The sequence below is a fragment of the Pelodiscus sinensis genome, chromosome 2 (assembly GCF_052426305.1).
Source record: "Pelodiscus sinensis isolate ZL-2025 chromosome 2, ASM5242630v1, whole genome shotgun sequence".
Taxonomy (NCBI): Eukaryota; Metazoa; Chordata; order Testudines; family Trionychidae; genus Pelodiscus; species Pelodiscus sinensis.
The window spans coordinates 148,180,862-148,198,924 of NC_143053.1; the positions used below are offsets into that span (position 1 = coordinate 148,180,862).

Here is an 18,063-nt window from a genome sequence, read left to right on the forward strand (position 1 = left end):
TGTGTGCCCTCAACCTTAACTAAAGGTTTTGGGGGTCACACTGAATCATTAAGATATTATTCCCCTCTCAATCATTTATTCCAATTTAAATTAAAACAATTAAAGCAAGGAATTTTAGAACAGCCTGAATAAAAATCACTTCTCTCTGGTTTAATTGCATGACATCTCTGATGTTACTATTCCAGTTCTGTGGTGTCTTTCAAAGGAAATAGAGCACAAAAGAATTGCCAAAGTAAAAGCATTTTTTAAGCTAACTATCAGAAGTCCTTTAAACATAAACACAAAAAAGAAAAGGCACACCCATATTTCTTCTTTTGCTTTCCACGTCACTTTTAAAATCTGCTACAGGCAGTTCCCGGGTTACATGGATCCGACTTACATCGGATCCCTACTTACAAACGGGGTGAGGCAACCCCGCACTAGCTGCTTCCCCCAAGCAGACCAGGGAGACGCGAAGCTAGCACCCCCCCGAGCAGACCAGGGAGACGCGGAGCGGCTTTTCTCAGCAGACACCTCAGCTTGAGAATAAAGGACTGAGGGAAATGAGGTGTGGGAGAATAAAACTGAGCTCAGGAGAAATGTTTGGCTAGAGCAGGCATGTCCAAAGTCTGGCCCGCGGGCCAATTGCGGCCCGTGTTCCGGTTTAATACGGCCCCCCAGGTAATTTGGCAATATCTATCTTTTAAGGCCCCCAACGAATCCATATGTATTGAGATGAATACATTGTAAAATCTCAGTTAATGTCAGTTGGTCTAAATCAGTTATAAATATATTTGGACACAACATGTATACTTGGTGTTATGTTCCTGTTCATATTTTTTGAACTTAAAAGTTGACAGACAACCTTTATTACCAATAATATGTAATGTACTTTACAATGTTCCTGACATATATTTCAGCTTCCTGGATTTTTTTTTCATCTGGCTTTCAGATATGAAAGGCAGAGTGATTTAACACCTGTTTAGATTTGTCATCCATGTGACGAAATGAAAAGTATGCCGTTTGCAATAAACTTTGCATAAAATAGTTAATTTGCATTTAATTTTAATGGTTCAAAGAATGTCAGGCAAAATGGTCGGCCCTCACGCATGTTCACTTCATCAAATCTGGCCCTCTTTGAAAAAAGTTTGGACTCCCCTGGGCTAGAGTTTCCCCTACAATATGTACCAGTTCCTACTTACATACAAATTCAACTTAAGAACAAACCTACAGTCCCTATCTTGTACGTAACCCGGGGACTGCCTGTATTCCTTATAGCTGGACATCTCTACAAGCATCAGTGACAGAGCTACAGTGTGATGTAAATCAGAGAAGCCTTTTAAATGTGCAATTCCTTTCCATGCACATTAAAAGATAACACTATTCACAATAACTCAATGGAAAGTTTTCCATGAGATCCATGAATTATTTTAAAAATTCTTCTGTGGGCTGTAAATGAATATGAAAGTTTCAGCAGAATGTAATGCAAGAATCAAAGCGAACACTGTCCCTTGGCCTTCATTAAATTAGACCAGGGCATTTTTAATAAGTGCTAGCTTGAGAATACTGGTTGCCAAAGTAACTTCCACTAACACTTTAAATATTTAAAGGGTATGTACAAACAATTCGATTGGAAATTATTCTCTGAACAAATTAGGTAACTACACACAAATCAAAATTTCTTAGTCATTTATGCATGAACATATTCTGTATATGCACTTTTGTGCAGGAAATGTGCCTTTCTGGAAGAGAAAAAAAAAGCTCCTTTTCAGTATACAGATTCAGGGCCAGATTTTCAAAGGTGTTTAGGTACTTAAAAATGCAGATTGGGGTTTAGCGGGATTTTAAAACGCTCCTAGATGCCCATCATTGGATTTACACACTTAGATGTTTTTAAAAAAATCCTACTAGATGCCTAACTGCATCTTTTAAGTGCCTAAAGACCTTTGAAAATCTGGATCCAAACTCCTAACCAATAAAGAAACTTTTCAGAATTAGAACAAATCTTTTTCTTAATTTCTTGGTTCATAGCAGGGATTAGGAAAGTGCTGCTCTGATACCTAGGGCAGAAGCCATCAATACAATGCTAAAGAAGCAGAAGGGCCACATAGTTGCGGTGAATATTTGTGGTTAAAGCCGCATTTCTCAAACTGTGGGTCCCAATCACCTGGGAGTCACGAGCAACTTGGAGGGGGGTTGCAGCAACTTGGGAGGGGGGTCACGATATCACAAAGTTTGAGAACCCCTGGGTTAAAGGATTTGCCTCTAGCCTTTTAAATTTGAAGAGATAATCTGAGGAACAGAAATGGAGGACGGCGAACAAGGGCACATAAAATGAAGGAGCAAACAAGGTAGGGAGGTTTGGATACATGTGATGTGACTATTTCTTAAGAGCTATATGGAGAGGAGGACAAAAGTGTTTTCCTAAGCTACTGCCCTTGAAATAAGCTCCACTCCTTGGCAGCAAAGCTATAGCAGGCTCCCCTCACTGATTCTCTTTCCTTAGTTGAAACGTATGTTTCTGAATGACTCTTCTCGTATACATAAATATGGAAGCGAGTCAAGTACCTCAGATAATCATAACTGGTATGGCAGCAGTGAGAGTTCACTCCTGTAAACAGAACTAGAACAACCATTTATGGTTATATAGGTAAAATACCACAGCTCAAACTTAATCTCAAAATCAAATACGAACTAGGCTTCTCATGGACTACCTTTGTAAGGTGCTTTTTGTACACTTAATAAGAAAACTATCACCTTTTGCACCCACTACGATTGCCATGTGGGACTATGCCCATAAACAGGGCTCGACAAATTATACAATCTACTCGCCCATGGCGAGTAGATTTCAGCCGTGCGCCCCGTTCATTCGCGGCGCACGCATGCACAATGCGGCTCTTGCGCATGCACAATGTGGCTCTTGCGCATGCACAATGTGGGGCTGGCGAGTGGTTTTCGCCGCCGTTTGTCAAGCCCTGCTCATAAAGATATAGAATGTACTTCAAGATGCCAACCCTGAAATGATTAAGTACGAACCACAATAATGAAAGCCAGATCTGAAAGAAAAGGATATGAACTCTGTTAAGTACAGGAAATGAGACACTTGTGCACCTGGCTCTTACTACAATTAAAAGGCAGAGCTGCAGCGGGGGACCCAGCACAAACCAGGCTGCCTGGCTCTTACTACATTTAAAAGGCAGAGCTGCAGCAGATGACCCAGTGCAAGCCACTGCTGTGCCTCTGCTTTTTAGATGTAGTAAGAGCCCAGCTCCTACTACATTTACACTGTAGATGCCACAGTGGGGATAGCAAGCATCCTCCTCCCCTATTGACTAACTGAGTAGTCGATAAGCTAATTAAATGCTACTTAACATCCCTAATATATATTTTTTCTTAGTCTCTAAGGTATCATAGGTCTACTCATTTTTTAAAAAGTTGTTTTTAAAGTTACAGATTAACATAGTGATCCCTCTCAGACTTTTAACCCTAAAAGAGAGCACTTTTGCAAAGACAAGTAGTTTGCCCAATACCACCCTGTAGGACCTCTCATAGAAAGGAATAGGGATGTTTAAACAAAATTTATCAGCTAATCGAATACCTAACGGGGGGAAACTGCAGAGCCACAGCAGAGTTAGCTCCCGGCCCCAAACGCTGTGCCTCTGCCTCCCTCGCCTCCCCAAGAAGACAGTGCTAGGGGGACCTGGCTTTTAAGCTGGCTCTCCCCAGCACTGGCTCCTGCTCCCCACCTTGCTGCCTCTCTCTGATAGAGGCAACAAGAGTGTGTGTGGGGAGGGGGCGAGGGGGAGTGTGTGAAGCGACTAGTCAAGTGACTGCTCAACTACTCAATAAGCATATGCTTATCAGGTAGTCGACTAGTTGCTTACAGCCCTAGAAAGGAACAAAAACACGCAATAGCAATACTGCCAACTTCTGTTAAGTTCTAAAGATGCATCAATACCACCTTATGAATAAGAATAATCAAGGACGCTGATGGATCTTAAAGAATCATCATGAATACCTTGTTTTCATCCATTACCAGCAGAGCAACCAATATCACCAGCATAGTTCCTGGTAACTGGAACCAAAATACACTCAATGGGTCTGAAACAGGTCCTTTCTTCAAATCCCCTAACACAGGCCAACAATAACCAAGAAACTGGTCCAATGCTAATCAGCAATTTCAAACTGTAAATTACTTGGAAAAGGCAATAATTAAAGAATGTAAGACTAATGCTACAAAAAGATAATACAAACTGAAATTGAAATTATTTTTTTAATTGGAGGAGAGGTCTACACATCCCTGAGCAATGCAAGTTACAGCATCCTAAGCACTTTCCACCTTGGCAATATATTCACAAGAAACTCTCCCTCCAACATAGGCTCTGTCTCTTGCAGAGGTGGGGTAATCATGTTGACGGGAGAGCACTCTCTTATTGGCGCAGAGTGTCTTCCCAGATATGCTACAACAACCCTGCTGCACTGACACAGCACTTCTATTGGAGATGGTAACAGGAACTCTCCAATTAAAGCTGAGCTGAAATTTCCACATATAGCTAGCTCATTTTATTTCATTTATGTTATAAAGCATCTATCATTTAATATAACCCAGAGTGCCTCCAAAGGGCACAATCACCTTTTGGTCACTAATAGATTAATCTAGAATTAACAAATCATCTAGAGTTTTCTAAAATAACAAGTCCTTCTAGAACTACTAATCTGAGTATTATTTTCATGCACTGAATTGCATAGAACAGCAGAGTAAGCTTATCAGTAGTACATATTGTTCTGCGATCATTTTAGGATTTGCCCTAGGACAGCAGAACAGATATATACTGAGTATACAATATAATCCCACTCTTACCAACTGAATATAGAAGCATGATGCATTATTTACAAGTGACCCAAATTAAAGTTTTCATCTAAATGTTCTGAAATAACCAAATCTTTATCAATTCACCTTGAATTCGGTGACTGACTTGTACTCATTTGCTGCTATTTTGTCCTTCATGGTGCCAAAATCCATGGGATGTTTTATTATCATGGAATATCCAGGAGCAATGGCATCTGTGACTGGAAAAGCAAAAAACCCATGAGGATCCTTCCTAAAAATGAAATAAAAAATAAGTATAATTACGCTAGGAAACAAAATGATCTCTGATCCTTATAACATATTATTTTATGTCATTAAATACTACCAGTCTAAATAAAAAAAGAATATCTGCATCCATCTGCTGTTAGGGGACAGAGAATTTTGAACTCGTTTAGTCTTTGTGGGAATATTTTTATTTATAAGCCAAAGCTGGAAATTAATTGTTGGTTTATTGATTTATGGGAATACATTCTGCATTTACACTTGCATTAGTTTCCTTTAAACAATGAAAGATCAGTGGAAAATGTTATTACTCAGAACCTTGCAAGTTTAACTCTTGTTTTCATCTTTTTTTATTAGGATTTGTCTTTTTTCCATTAAAGCAGTTAATTAAGAGTAGGGGTGTTAAATTTTGATTACAGGCAGTCCCTGGGTTACGTACAAGATAGGAACTGTAGGTTTGTTCTTAAGTTGAATCTGTATGTTAAGTCGGAAGTGGCATCCAGATTCAGCTGCTGCTGAAACTGATCAGCGGCTGATTCCAGGAAGCCGGGGCAGAGCAACTCTGCCTCGGGCTTCCTGTAGTCAGCGCTGGTCAGTTTCAGCAGCGGCTGAGTTGGGGACGCCTGGGGCAGAGCAGCTTGGGTGCTGCTGGGTTGCTCCAGTAGCGCCGCTCTTCGGCGCTACTGGACCAACCCAGCAGCACCCAAGCTGCTCTGCCCCAGGCGTCCCGATTCAGCCGCTGCTGAAACTGACCAGCAGTGGCTGAACCAGGATGCCTGGGGCTGAGCAGCTGGGGTGCGGCCGGGTTGGTCAAGTAGCGCCTAGAGCGGCGCTACGGGACCAACCGGCAGTGCCCCAGCTGCTGTACCACAGGCGTCCAGAGCAAAGCCGCGGAGCACGGGGGCAGCGGGACAGCCCAGACGCGCTGCAGCTGTCCTGCTGCCCGCGTGCTCCGTGGCTTTGCTCCCCGTCTCCCTGGTCTGCTGGAGACCAGCAGACCAGGGAGACGGGGAGCAAAGCCTTTGAGGACGCCGGCAGCGGGACAGCCGCGGCGCGTCCGGGCTGTCCGCTGCCTACATGCTCCCCGGCATTGCTCCCTGTCTCCCTGGTCTGAGGTGACATGGAGCAAAGCCGCGGAGCACGCGGGCAGCGGACAGCTCAGAAGCGCCGCGGCTGTCCCGCTGCCGGCGTCCTCAGAAGCTTTGCTTCCCGTCTCCCTGGTCTGCTGGTCTCCAGCAGACCAGGGAGACGGGCAGCAAACCCCGTTCGTAACTGCAGATCAGACGTAAGTCAGATCCGCGTAACTCGGGGACTGCCTGTATTTAACTAATCGAATAGTTGATGACTACAGTTCAAAAGTGGAAGCCCTGCAGGGAGTACAGGGCCAGAGGGGGACTGGCCCCCTGCTGCCTGTGGTACCTGAGCCTTTGAAACGTACAAGAGCTCCAGTAAGGCTCTTGTACATTGCAAAAGCAGAATTGCAGCAGAAGCAATGGAAGCGAAGACTGCATTAGAGCCCACTCATGCCATTTCCCACTGTGCCTTTACTTCCCCTGTACCCAGCACCAGCTCCCCTGCTTGCTGCCTCTCTCTGATAGAGGCAGCAAGGGGAGAGGAGTGACTAGTTGAATCATTAGTCAACTATCCAATAAGCTTATGCTAGTCACTTACATCCCTAATTTAGAGTGGTGATCTTAACTCGTTTCAGGATTAACAGTCTCAGTGTTTATTTACAGTTTTATAATTGAGAGAGAAAAATAGGTTTTACTAGTGATTTTTCAAAGGCTTGGACTGTACTGCTGAGCTGATATCTTACAAAAAATTATTAAATGGAAAAAAAAAAAACCCAGTCCCCTACTTAGTGAGTTATCAACTAATCAAATATGAGCTTTTATTTGAATCAGAAGGAGAATAAATTACAAGCCTTTACCAGAGATTACTTCATGTTATGGAACAAAAGTTTGTTGTTTTCAATCTCTAAAATAAGTAATTAATGTACATAACGGGCCCTAAAGCAAAAATCGAGCTACTGAAGAGATCAGAAACGTCTAGTTCCTACTTTTCTAAATATAATTAGTCTTGAATAGTTTCTGTTAACAGGGTAGCAATGGTTTAAAACTAAACTGTAGACCATCTTTAAATGTTCCATCCCAAAATGAAGACCAAATTAGAAAGTTCTAAAGCAGCTTGTTAATAAGCATCAGTTACCATCTAGATAGCTGTCTGTATCACAGACAGACCTACCTTTGTAGCTGACGAAGGAAATGCTCTAATAATTGTTGGATCGGTGTGCTCTCATTTTCAGCTGTAATATGACAGAGTGAAAATTTTGTATAAAGTTCAGATGAATAAAATTTTTTTTTTCTTTAGAACGAAGTTCACATTCTAAATCTAAATGAGTCTTTAATTCATTAATGCAGCTCAAACTCACTCCAGAAAGTCAGTGAAGTCTTTGATTTCAAGGGGGGGCAAAAGCAATACAATAAATCCATTCAAGACAGACAATAAAGCTTTATCTCCCTACGTGTCAGAATGATTTAATTTCATTCAATGAGAAATGTTCATACAGCACAGAAGGAAAAGAAATATATCTACAGGCAGTCCCCGAGTTACGCGGATCCGACTTACGTCGGATCCGCAGTTACGAACGGGGCACTTCCTCTCCCTGGTCTCGAGCAGACCAGGGAGAGGAAGCAAAGCGGCGGGGGAACGCGCGGCCAGCTGACAGCCCAGACGCGTCTGGGCTGTCAGCTGGCCGCGCGCTCTGCTCTGCTCCCCCCCCCCCCCGTCTGCAGACCAGGGGGAGGGGGAGCAGAGCGGAGCAGAGCAGAGCGGCGGAACGCGCAGCCAGCTGACAGCCCAGACGCGTCTGGGCTGTCAGCTGGCCGCGCGTTCTGCCGCTCTGCTCTGCTCTGCTCTGCTCCGCTCTGCTCTGCTCCCCCTCCCCCTGGTCTGCAGACCAGGGGGAGGGAGAGCAGAGCGGAGCACACGGCCAGCTGACAGCCCAGACGCGTCTGGGCTGTCAGCTGGCCGCGCGTTCCGCCGCTCTGCTGTGCTCCGCTCTGCTCCCCCTCCCCCTGATCTGCAGGGGGGGGGGGGGAGCAGAGCGGAGCACGCGGCCAGCTGACAGCCCAGACGCGTCTGGGCTGTCAGCTGGCCGCGCGTTCCGCCGCTCTGCTCTACTCTGCTCCCCCTCCCCCTGGTCTGCAGACCTGGGGGACGGGGAGCAGAGCAGAGCAAAGCCACGGAGCCCGAGGGCAGCAGGATAGCCACGGCGCGTCTGGGCTGTCCCGCTGCCCCCGTGCTCCGCGGCTTTGCTCCGGACGCCTGTGGTACAGCAGCTGGGGCGCTGCCGGTTGGTCCCGTAGCGTCGCTCTGGGTGCCACTGGACCAACCCAGCAGCACCCCAGCTGCTCTGCCCCAGGTGTCCCCTAGTCAGCAGCTGCTGAAAATGACCAGTGGCTGACTACAGGAAGCCTCTGCCCCGGGCTTCCTGGAATCAGCCGCTGATCAGTTTCAGCAGCAGCTGACTTGGGGATGCCTGGGGTTCTTAAGTTGAATCTGTATGTAAGTCAGAACTGGCGTCCAGATTCAGCCACTGTTGAAACTGATCAGTTTCAGCAGCGGCTGAATCTGGACGCCAGTTCCGACTTACATACAGATTCAACTTAAGAACAAACCTACAGTCCCTATCTTGTACGTAACCCGGGGACTGCCTGTATTATGGTGCCCACACTAATATAATCATGCATGACACACAACCTGCATATGTTATGACAAATATTTAACAACAAGGAATAATATTTAGGCATCTGTTAAACAGGAAAATTATTTCATATGCGAAGCCTATGTAGATATGGCTGCAGAAGTGCTGATTTCTGCATTTCTGACTTCATTTTACCAGTGCACCTAGTACAGGCAGTCCCCGGGTTACGTACAAGATAGGGACTGTAGGTTTGTTCTTAAGTTGAATCTGTATGTAAGTCGGAACTGGCGTCCAGATTCAGCCGCTGCTGAAACTGACCGCCAGTTCTGACTTACATACAGATTCAACTTAAGAACCCGAAGTCAGCTGCTGCTGAAACTGATCAGCAGCTGATTCCAGGAAGCCCGGGGCAGAGCAACTGTGCCTTTGGCTTCCTGTAGTCAGCGCTGGTCAGTTTCAGCAACGGCTGACTTGGGGACGTCTGGGGCAGAGCAGCTGGGGTGCTGCTGGGTTGCTCCAGTAGCACCGCTCCTCGGCGCTACTGGACCAACCCAGCAGCACCCCAGCTGCTCTGCCCCAGGAGTCCTGATTCAGCCGCTGCTGAAACTGACCAGCAGCAGCTGAATCAGGACGCCTGGGGCAGAGCAGCTGGGGTGCTGCCGGGTTGGTCCAGTAGTGCCCAGAGCGGCGCTGCGGGACCAACCGGCAGCGCCCCAGCTGCTCTGCCCCAGGGTCCACAACAAAAGCCTGGTCTGCTGGGGAGGGCACACTAGCTGCGCCCCCCCCCCAGCAGACCAGGGACACAGGGAGCAAAGCGGCAGCGGGGGGTGCCTCGCCTCTGAGGCTTTGCTCTGGCGCGGGACCGCTTTGCTCCCGGTGCCCCTGGTTTGCTGGAGACGGTCCCCAGCAGACATGGGGCACCGGGAGCAAACCCGCAGCAGCGGCGGAGTCCCCCGCTTCTGAGGCTTTGCTCTGGCAAAGCCTCAGAAGCGCGGGAACCCGCCGCTGCTGCGGGTTTGCTCCGGTGCCCCTGGTCTGCTGGGGACCGTCTCCAGCAGACCAGGGGCACCGTGAGCAAACCCGCCGGGGCTGCGGCTTTGCTCCCGATGCCCCTGGTCTGCTGGAGACGGTCCCCAGCAGACCAGGGGCACCAGGAGCAGCTTTTGTCGCCCCGGAGGTCGAGGTGGCTGACCGCTGCCTGTGAGCTCCGGAGCGAGAAAGCCCCGTTCGTAAGTGCGGATCCGACTTAAGTCGGATCCGCGTAAGTTGGGGACTGCCTGTATTCCATTTACAAAAAATTTTTACTTTCACTTTTCCTAAGATTTGGGTTATTTTAAAAAAATGTAAAGACAAAGAACAAACACAGATGCTAGAAACGCAGGTGTATATTAACTATTGCACAGATGAATCTATGAAGTGCACACTGGTCCCTTACCAGTTGTGCACTTCAAGGAGAATGCACAAATTTAGCAGCTGAATTAAACAAGCAATATTTTGAAATATCTCATTAAGCAGATTAAAGCCCACATGGAAGAGTCATCTGTTTCAAATATGACAAGCTTTCCATGCCCCAGTGTTTTCAGAGATAGTAAATATTAATTACCTGTAGGATTATGGCCCATCCTAACTGCACAATTTAGGGAGCAACTCTAATCCGCAAATTCCTCAGGATTGATTTGCTCAGTTGGTAACATGGTTCTCATACTGGGAACATACTTCTAAATTTATGAAGACTGAAATGAAACCTATTAATTTTCATACAGGTCCAGATTTTCACTAGACATTTAGGGTGCATCTACACAGCAGAGCTTAACTCGAAATAAGCTATGCAAATGGCGTATCTTATTTCAAAATATCTTATTCCAAAACTGGAATACACAGCACTTATTTTGACATAAAGCACTCTTCCTCTGACTTCCCTTTCTCCTTGTACAATGAGGGTTGCAGGAGTCAAAGTAAGAAGTCCTCCATCTTGACAGTATTTTGACATTATTTTGAAATAACTGCCTGCTGTGCAGACACGGACTAAGTTATTTCAAAATAAAGTTGCTGCGTAGATGTACCCTTACTGAAGTACCATTCAAGGAAGCAGCCCTAAGCCAAGTTATTGAGGAGTGAGATTCCTTTGTCCTGTTAGTAAAGGATTTCAAAGACTGAAATAAGAATGCATAAAAAAACAACCACACACCAAAGAAACAATGGCTTAGAAAAGTTATTGAAATTTATTATTGAGCGATGGTTCCAGGCTCTAATCATTAGAGTCCAATGGAATTTGTAAAGTGAGAAAGGATAAACACATATATTACAGGTACAAGCACTAACTGCCTGTTGGCACCTGAAAAGTTTTAAAGTGCTATAAGCCAAGCCTAGCCATTTAATGACTTAGAACGTGTATCTAAGAACTTTCCACAAATAGCATCAGGTAGGTGCCTAAATTGAAGATTGACAGTTTAGAAAAGAGAGCTCCTTGCTGTGAATTTCCTCCTGAACTGGTCCAAAATGGTGTGAATTTTCTAACGCTTAGGGCACACTGCAAAGGCCAATTTTTGCAAAGGACATTGAGGGAAGGCTATGACATAGAAGTGGAAAAGGGACTTGGGGAAACCTAAAGGACAGGGATTTTGTTATGTTTTCTGCTAACTAATTTTGGTGTGGGGTCTGTTGCTCCTTTGCTTCTTTCTGCATTTTATTATAGGTGATATTTTAATGTCATGTCAGGAAGCTGTAGAAATGCACAGGTGCCCTTTACATGTTCAATCAAAATAATTACATTTAGCTGAAGTTCATCATATTCTGGTACACATACAGCAAACCGCAATACAGAAATGATGTATAAATATCCTTATTTATATTTCAAATAGGGAAATAAACTTGAAAAGATACAACTAAAGAAACTTTTTAAACCGGCACCTGGGAAGGTACCCATCAAGCCCCAAAAGGCATTAAGAGGCATAACTAATTGTAATACAATTTCTTCCCAGCCTGGAGAAGTTTGCTGAAATTCAGGCATTTCCACAGAAAACTCCTCATAATGTTTGAAAGCTTAATACAGCCATGGCTAACCCGTGACTCGCATGCGGTTCTTCCCCCCTTAAAGTGCAGCTTGCAAAGCCTCCCCTGTGGCTTGCAAAGCCAGCCCTGAGCCCCTAGAAATGGCCCCCAGCCCTCGGAGCTCACCAGGTGCTGGGGAGCCATCCAGCGTGGCAAAGCAAAATGGCACCGGCCGATGGGAGCCTGATGTGACCAAAAAGCCAACCTAAGGCTTTTTTAAAGGGGCAGTGGGCCCCCCCCCCCCCAACCAAATGCGGCTCGGGCTTGTTTTTTTTTTTTGGCTCGACAACTCCTCCCCTCAGCTCTTTGTGCTATATGCACAACTACTTTGGCTTTTTGTAACAGTTTGGCCACCCCAGGCTTAATACTTCAGTATATTATCAGAAGTACTATCTTAACACTCATTTATGAAAAAAATTAAAGAACATCCTAGGAAATTTAAATGTACCATGCTTCCTATCTAGTCTTTGTTACTTACCTGGCTGAGTTCTGCAAGCTCTGACTGGACGATCTGGAGGTGGCTCAACTTCCACTTTTTTCCCAGGATCAAAGTCATCTGTTTCTCCTTCAGTGTCACACTGCTCTTTCTCCCTCTTTCTCTTCTTTTCTTCCTAATATTGCAAGTGGAGGAAATAGATATATACACAAAGGGCAATTCAGATTCAGACATTCAGTACCAAATTTAAAAATGGTACTAAGTATCCAAGCAATACCAGGCTTAACTGGTGAGCTGTGATATCTCATTCATAGTAACTAAAATGAAGCATGAAGCCTGTAGCTTTGCATGTTTCAGTTAACACAGTTCACTGCACACTAACTATATTATGTAGTACATAGAAGACTCAAACTCTGCAGTAGAGCAACTACAAATACATTGCAAGATTGGAGATATTTGACAGATCTTCTCTTGCAAGTCTCTATTGCACCTGATGTCACTAACTGCATGCCTGTAATGGTATATAGGACAGTCTGATCTTTTCCAACATCTACAGCTTTCAGTAGAGCAAGTCTGGGAAAGCCATGTCATTTACAAATAGCAAAGAAATAAGTGAGAAATGAAGGTTATTGCAAATGAGGGCCAATAAAGTGTTTATGCAGAAGACCCTAGTGATTTGCAGAATCACTATTCACCGTTCCATGTATTTATGGGGGGGGGGGGTCTCCTGTCCCATCTTGGGAGGGGAAAGGGAAGGCGAGTTCCCCATGGCTGCCCGGAGTGGTGGTGAGTTCCCCACAGCTTCTGAGAGCTGCAGTGAGTTCCCAGCAGTGAGTTCAGAAGCCATGGGGAGCTACATCTCCCAGTACTCTCAAATTCTGTTGTTTGTAGTGGTGCCAGGGATACATTCACTGTGAATGGCGAGGGTTTCCCGTTTCACACCAAACCATGAACTTTATGTACATTATATAAGCACTATTTTAGGGCATATTACAAAATGTTATAAGGCTATCAAAACAAACCCCTCTCCTTTCAGTAAAGGACCAACCACCTTAGTTATCAAGGGCATCTGCGCATATCTCAAAGAGACTAGAGAACCCTTTAAACATGTTCTAAAATAGATTTTCTATACCTAAAGATGTTTATATACCTAAAGCTGGGACTCTCCCCTTCTCATTGTCATAAAACCAACGAGATGACACACATCAGATTTTAAAACTGCAACATTTTCAAATGAAGACACACCATCATGGAGACTGATAAATGTAAAAGATTTATAATAAAATCATTTAGTACATTGTTCTGCAAATTATCATATGCAGGGCTCAACAAATGCACTCACCCGCTCGCCTGTGGCGAGTAGGTTTTTCCAGCTGGCAAGTGCAGGGGTGGACTGGCCCGGTGGGCTGTTGTGACGGGCTGGCCGAAGCCTGCACTATGGGTAGCACGGCCCCATCCGATCTGCCAGCCGGCGGAGGAGCACAGCGCAGCTGGGAAGGGAGAAGTGCGGCGATTCTTCCCACCGGGCTGCCTGCGTGCAGCTCCAGTGCGAGGAGGCGGGGCGGGACGCCAGGATGCTGGTGTGACCTGGCCCCGCTGATTTTAAAGGGCCGAGGCAGCTCAGCTCTGGCCGCGTGTCCCTGGGAGCTGGCTGCGGCGCGTGGCACAGCCAGGGCCCACCCCGCCGGCTCTAGTCCTGTCACGGCCCCAGCCCCCTTTGTCTCCATGCTGCCCGTTCCCCGCGCCTCCCCTGCACCCCGGACTCCCTGCACTCCCTCTTCCCTGCAACCCTTTGGCTCTGCGCCGCCCTTACACCCCGCACCCTGCTCCCCCCGATCTCTGCACCCCCAGCTCTGTGCTGCTCATTCCCTGCACTGCCGCTAGACCCCGATCCCTCTGCCTCTCCTGTTACCCGCGTCCCATTCTCTGTGTCTCCAACGCACCCCCGCACCCTGCTCCTCCCCGATCCCTGCCCCCCCAGCTCTGTGCTGCCCGTTCCCTGTATTGCCCCTAGACCCCGATCCCTGTCCCTCCCGTTCCCCACGTCCCATTCCTCGTGCCTCCACCGCACCCTGCTACCCCCGATCCCATCATCCCTCTGGCTCTGTGCCTCCCGTTACCCGCGCCACCCCCGTACTCCCTCACTGTTCCCTGCACCCCTCTGGCTCTGTGCTGTCCCTGCACCCTGCTCCCCTGTGGGTCGGGAGTGAAGGGTGCTTGATCATAGGGAGGGGCTGGACAGGGTAGGGAAAAGGCTGCTGTGACCCAGCAGCAAGTGAAAGGGGGAGTTCACTTGAAGCGCCTTTGCCTTTATGGAAAAAAACGAATGAAAATGCTATTTATTATTCATAGGGCTAAAATGCCGGGACAAAAAAGAAAACAAACAAAAAAAAACCCATTGCAAAATGCAAACATGTAAAAGACAACAAGGGGGGGGGATGTTTTGCTTTGGGCAGCAAAAAACCTAGAGCTGGCCCCTGGGGAGGGGAAGGGGCTAGGCTGAGCTGTGGGGAGGGGAAAAATATGGGGAAGGAGCTTGTGCTGACGGGAAGAGGTCAGGAGAAGAAGAAAGGGGAAGGCACCAAGGGACAGGGGTGCAGGAGAGACAAATTCCAGGGGGCCAAGTGCAGACAATGAGGAAAAGGGCAGGAGGGGAGGTGTCAGTGGGAGGGAGGACAGGGTGATGCTGGGAGAGGAACGGGTAAGGGAACTGGGGACTAGAGGGGGAGAGAGAGGGGGAAGTGCTGGGAGAAGGCTTGAAAGAAGGGGTGAGCATGAGGAAGGCAGGGATGGAGCAAGTCATCTGTGAGGGCACAGGGGCATGAGGGGAACAGGGGCAGAAGGTGGTGAGGGGGTGGGTATCAAGGAAAAAGTGAGCAAAGGGGGCAGGGGCAGGGAGGGAAGAGGGAGGCACCAAGAGGGTGCAGGTGCAAAGGGATTCCGGGGGTGAAGCAGAAGGGAAGACACCTGCAGGGGAGGGACCAGCACCGGAGGAGAGAGGCAGGGTAGGTGTGTAGAGGGAGGTGTTAGGAGCGGGGACGAGGAGGGGTAGCTCACATGATCAGAGTGGAGCTACTGGAGGAGTGGGCACAGGGCGGAGAGAAGGGCTGGTGGAGGGGGGAGGTCTCAGGAAGGCTGAGGGCAGTGAGAAGGGCAGGAGTCAGGACTGCAGAGGGTGAGGTGTTGGGGGGCAGCAGGTACCAGGGGAGCTGATGGAGCAAGGGGAGGAGACATGGCAGCAGAGAGAAAAGGCAGAGATTTATAAGATATTTATTAATAACCTGGGTGATATTTATTAATAAACTTATTAGTAATTACTGTGCTTATTCTTATTAGAAATTTATGCCATTAAAAAAACACTTTTTTGTGGGGGAGGGTGGTGAGTCCCTTTTTTGTCTGGGGAGTAGGGTTTTCCATAATTTGTCGACCCCTGATCATATGAATACTTAAATGTATGTGAGGAGCATAAAGACATTTCACAAACTGTAGGAAAATAACTATTCCTGTCATCTCAGGAAACATTAACATACCCTTACAGAGACTCCCAGGTAATTAAACCAAAGAACTATTAGTTGCCCACCCCACATATTTTGTCCAAGAACTGAAACATCAGCAGTCACTAGCACCCAACCCAACAAACCCCTAAAATAACTGAAATGTACAAAAAGAAAAATTCTGCCTAAGTACTTAAATCAAACTCTAATATAGCTATTTAGTTCATATATTAACATGTTGACAATCTGTCTTAACAGTCCATAAAGTTTTAACTGTCATTAGTCTGACCCCAGCCATAATTTTCTATAAGCGTAAAAATGTAAATTAATAAAAACTGAAAAAATAAATTGATATTATGTAACAAAATTACTGAATTCTGTAAAAGCCACATATAGGGCCCTATAGATCTATAAACATTCTGAATTGTCATCCGATGTTAACAAGACGACGATGTGATATATAACAGTCAAGTAACAAGCAATCCAGCATAACACTTGGCAAAGCAAGAAGGTTGTCTTATTCTGCACCAAAGCAATCTTCAGAGACAGTCCCACATGCAATTAAGTCATCCAACATAGAGGACAGAAAACTTATTCATGAAACAAAAAAGTAAGCTTTTTTCCCCCAAAGATGAATATGTACCAAAAGTACCCTCACAGGATTAGATGTGGTGGAAAGAAATAATACTGCTATGTTTTAGTTATGGCGCTCAGTGAAATGAATTTTAAAACAAATGTGCATTTAAATGGAAAAGACACACTTTTCAGATATGACAAGCAAATACAAAAAGAATATGTTTACCTTTCTCTTCCTTCTCTCTTCGTCATCAAGATGCTTTTCTTTCTCAGACTTTTTCTTCTTTTTCTTCTTCTTTTCTTTGTGACGTTCTCGCTCATGATCTGACCTGTCATCATAATAACTTGAATCATGCCCTGATCCTGACAGTTCAGTGACCTCACTTCCTCCAACTTTAAGCACCAGCTTCAAGGGCTTTTCCAGGGGCTTATCCACATAATCTAAATTAGAGCAGAGTAAAAAAACTCAAATACAGTATAAACAACAATACCTGTTATCAGATAGCATCTTTTTATTGAAAATTTCATTTGCAAAGTAGTATAAGACTGTGAAACGTATATGAAGGAGTTTTAAAAGATAAAATCTCAAATTGACAGACCAGAAATAGGAAACAGCAGTTCTGAGCAAACAGTGTTGGTTTCCTTAAATTTAACTTTCTATGTTCTAGAAACAACTGGGTACCAATCTGAAAATATTCACACATGCTTAGCTCTACTTACCTGAAAAAGTTAAAGCATAGGTATCAATGTTTGCAGTTAAGGTATCAATGATCTAGCCAGTTAAGTTTCTAAAGTAAGAATCCCCACACTTCACTGTCTGGCCAGAAATTAAATCAACCATTTATAATTGTTTGTATTACAAAAAATTATTGTGGCAATAATTTACACATACTGTGGGGTTTTTAAATCAGCATTTGTACTTTTTGCTTAAGTAATTTTCTCTTGCACCACTAAATAGCACACATTACATAGATTACAACTTTCTAATAAATATTCTGTGTTCATGTGAGGCCAAAAGAATTGCAAGCATTTTTAAAGCAAGTCCCCATGATTGTAAACTGCAGTCATTTGATTCTTTGTCATATTAATTTAATTTACCATCTTATTTAAAATGACTAGAGAGCGCAAAAATGAAGATGGCACAGTTTAATAAAAAGAGAGAGAACTACATAAAGGCTGTGTCTAGACTGGCAAGGTTTTCTACAAAATCATCTGCTTTTGTGGAAAAACTTGCCAGATGTCTACAATGGCCGCTTCAATTTCTTCAAAAGCACTGACGATCTCATGTAAGATTGTCAGTGCTTTTGCGGAAATACTATGCTGCTCCCGTTTGGGCAAAAGTCTTTTTCCGAAAAACTTTTGCGCAAAAGGGACAGCAGAGAGCTGTTTTCTGCAAAAAAGCCCCAATTGCGAAAATGGCGATCGGGGCTTTTTTGCAGAAGAGCACATCTAGATTGGCCACGGACACTTTTCCACAAAAAGTGCTTTTGCGGAAAAGCGTCCTGCTAATCTAGACGCGCTTTTCCGAAAATGCTTTTAACGGAAAACTTTTCCGTTAAAAGCATTTCCGGAAAATCATGCCAGTCTAGACGTAGCCAAAGACTTGTGTCAGAATAGTTTATAGACCCTTAGGTTGTACATTCCAAAGTTTTTATGGCAGTGTTTAATTGTCTCCTTTCTCCAGAATCATACTCTAATATTTATGAAGCTTTTTGTTTTGAACAGAAAT

The 18,063-nt window shown here is 45.4% G+C and overlaps 1 protein-coding gene across 5 annotated transcripts in view; it reads right to left on the reverse strand.

Moving 5' to 3' along the window:
* BRD9 (bromodomain containing 9) overlaps positions 1-18,063 on the reverse strand; it is a 45,253-nt gene that overhangs the window by 26,139 nt on the left and 1,051 nt on the right. For all 5 annotated transcript variants that reach the window (XM_075921575.2, XM_075921574.2, XM_075921573.2 and 2 more), the window contains exons 2-5: positions 16,561-16,775; positions 12,307-12,439; positions 7,316-7,376; positions 4,937-5,081 (exon numbers count right to left, since the gene is read on the reverse strand). In XM_075921575.2, coding sequence (XP_075777690.1) covers positions 4,937-5,081; positions 7,316-7,376; positions 12,307-12,439; positions 16,561-16,775 — 554 coding nt within the window. The remainder of the gene's footprint in view (positions 1-4,936; positions 5,082-7,315; positions 7,377-12,306; positions 12,440-16,560; positions 16,776-18,063) is intronic.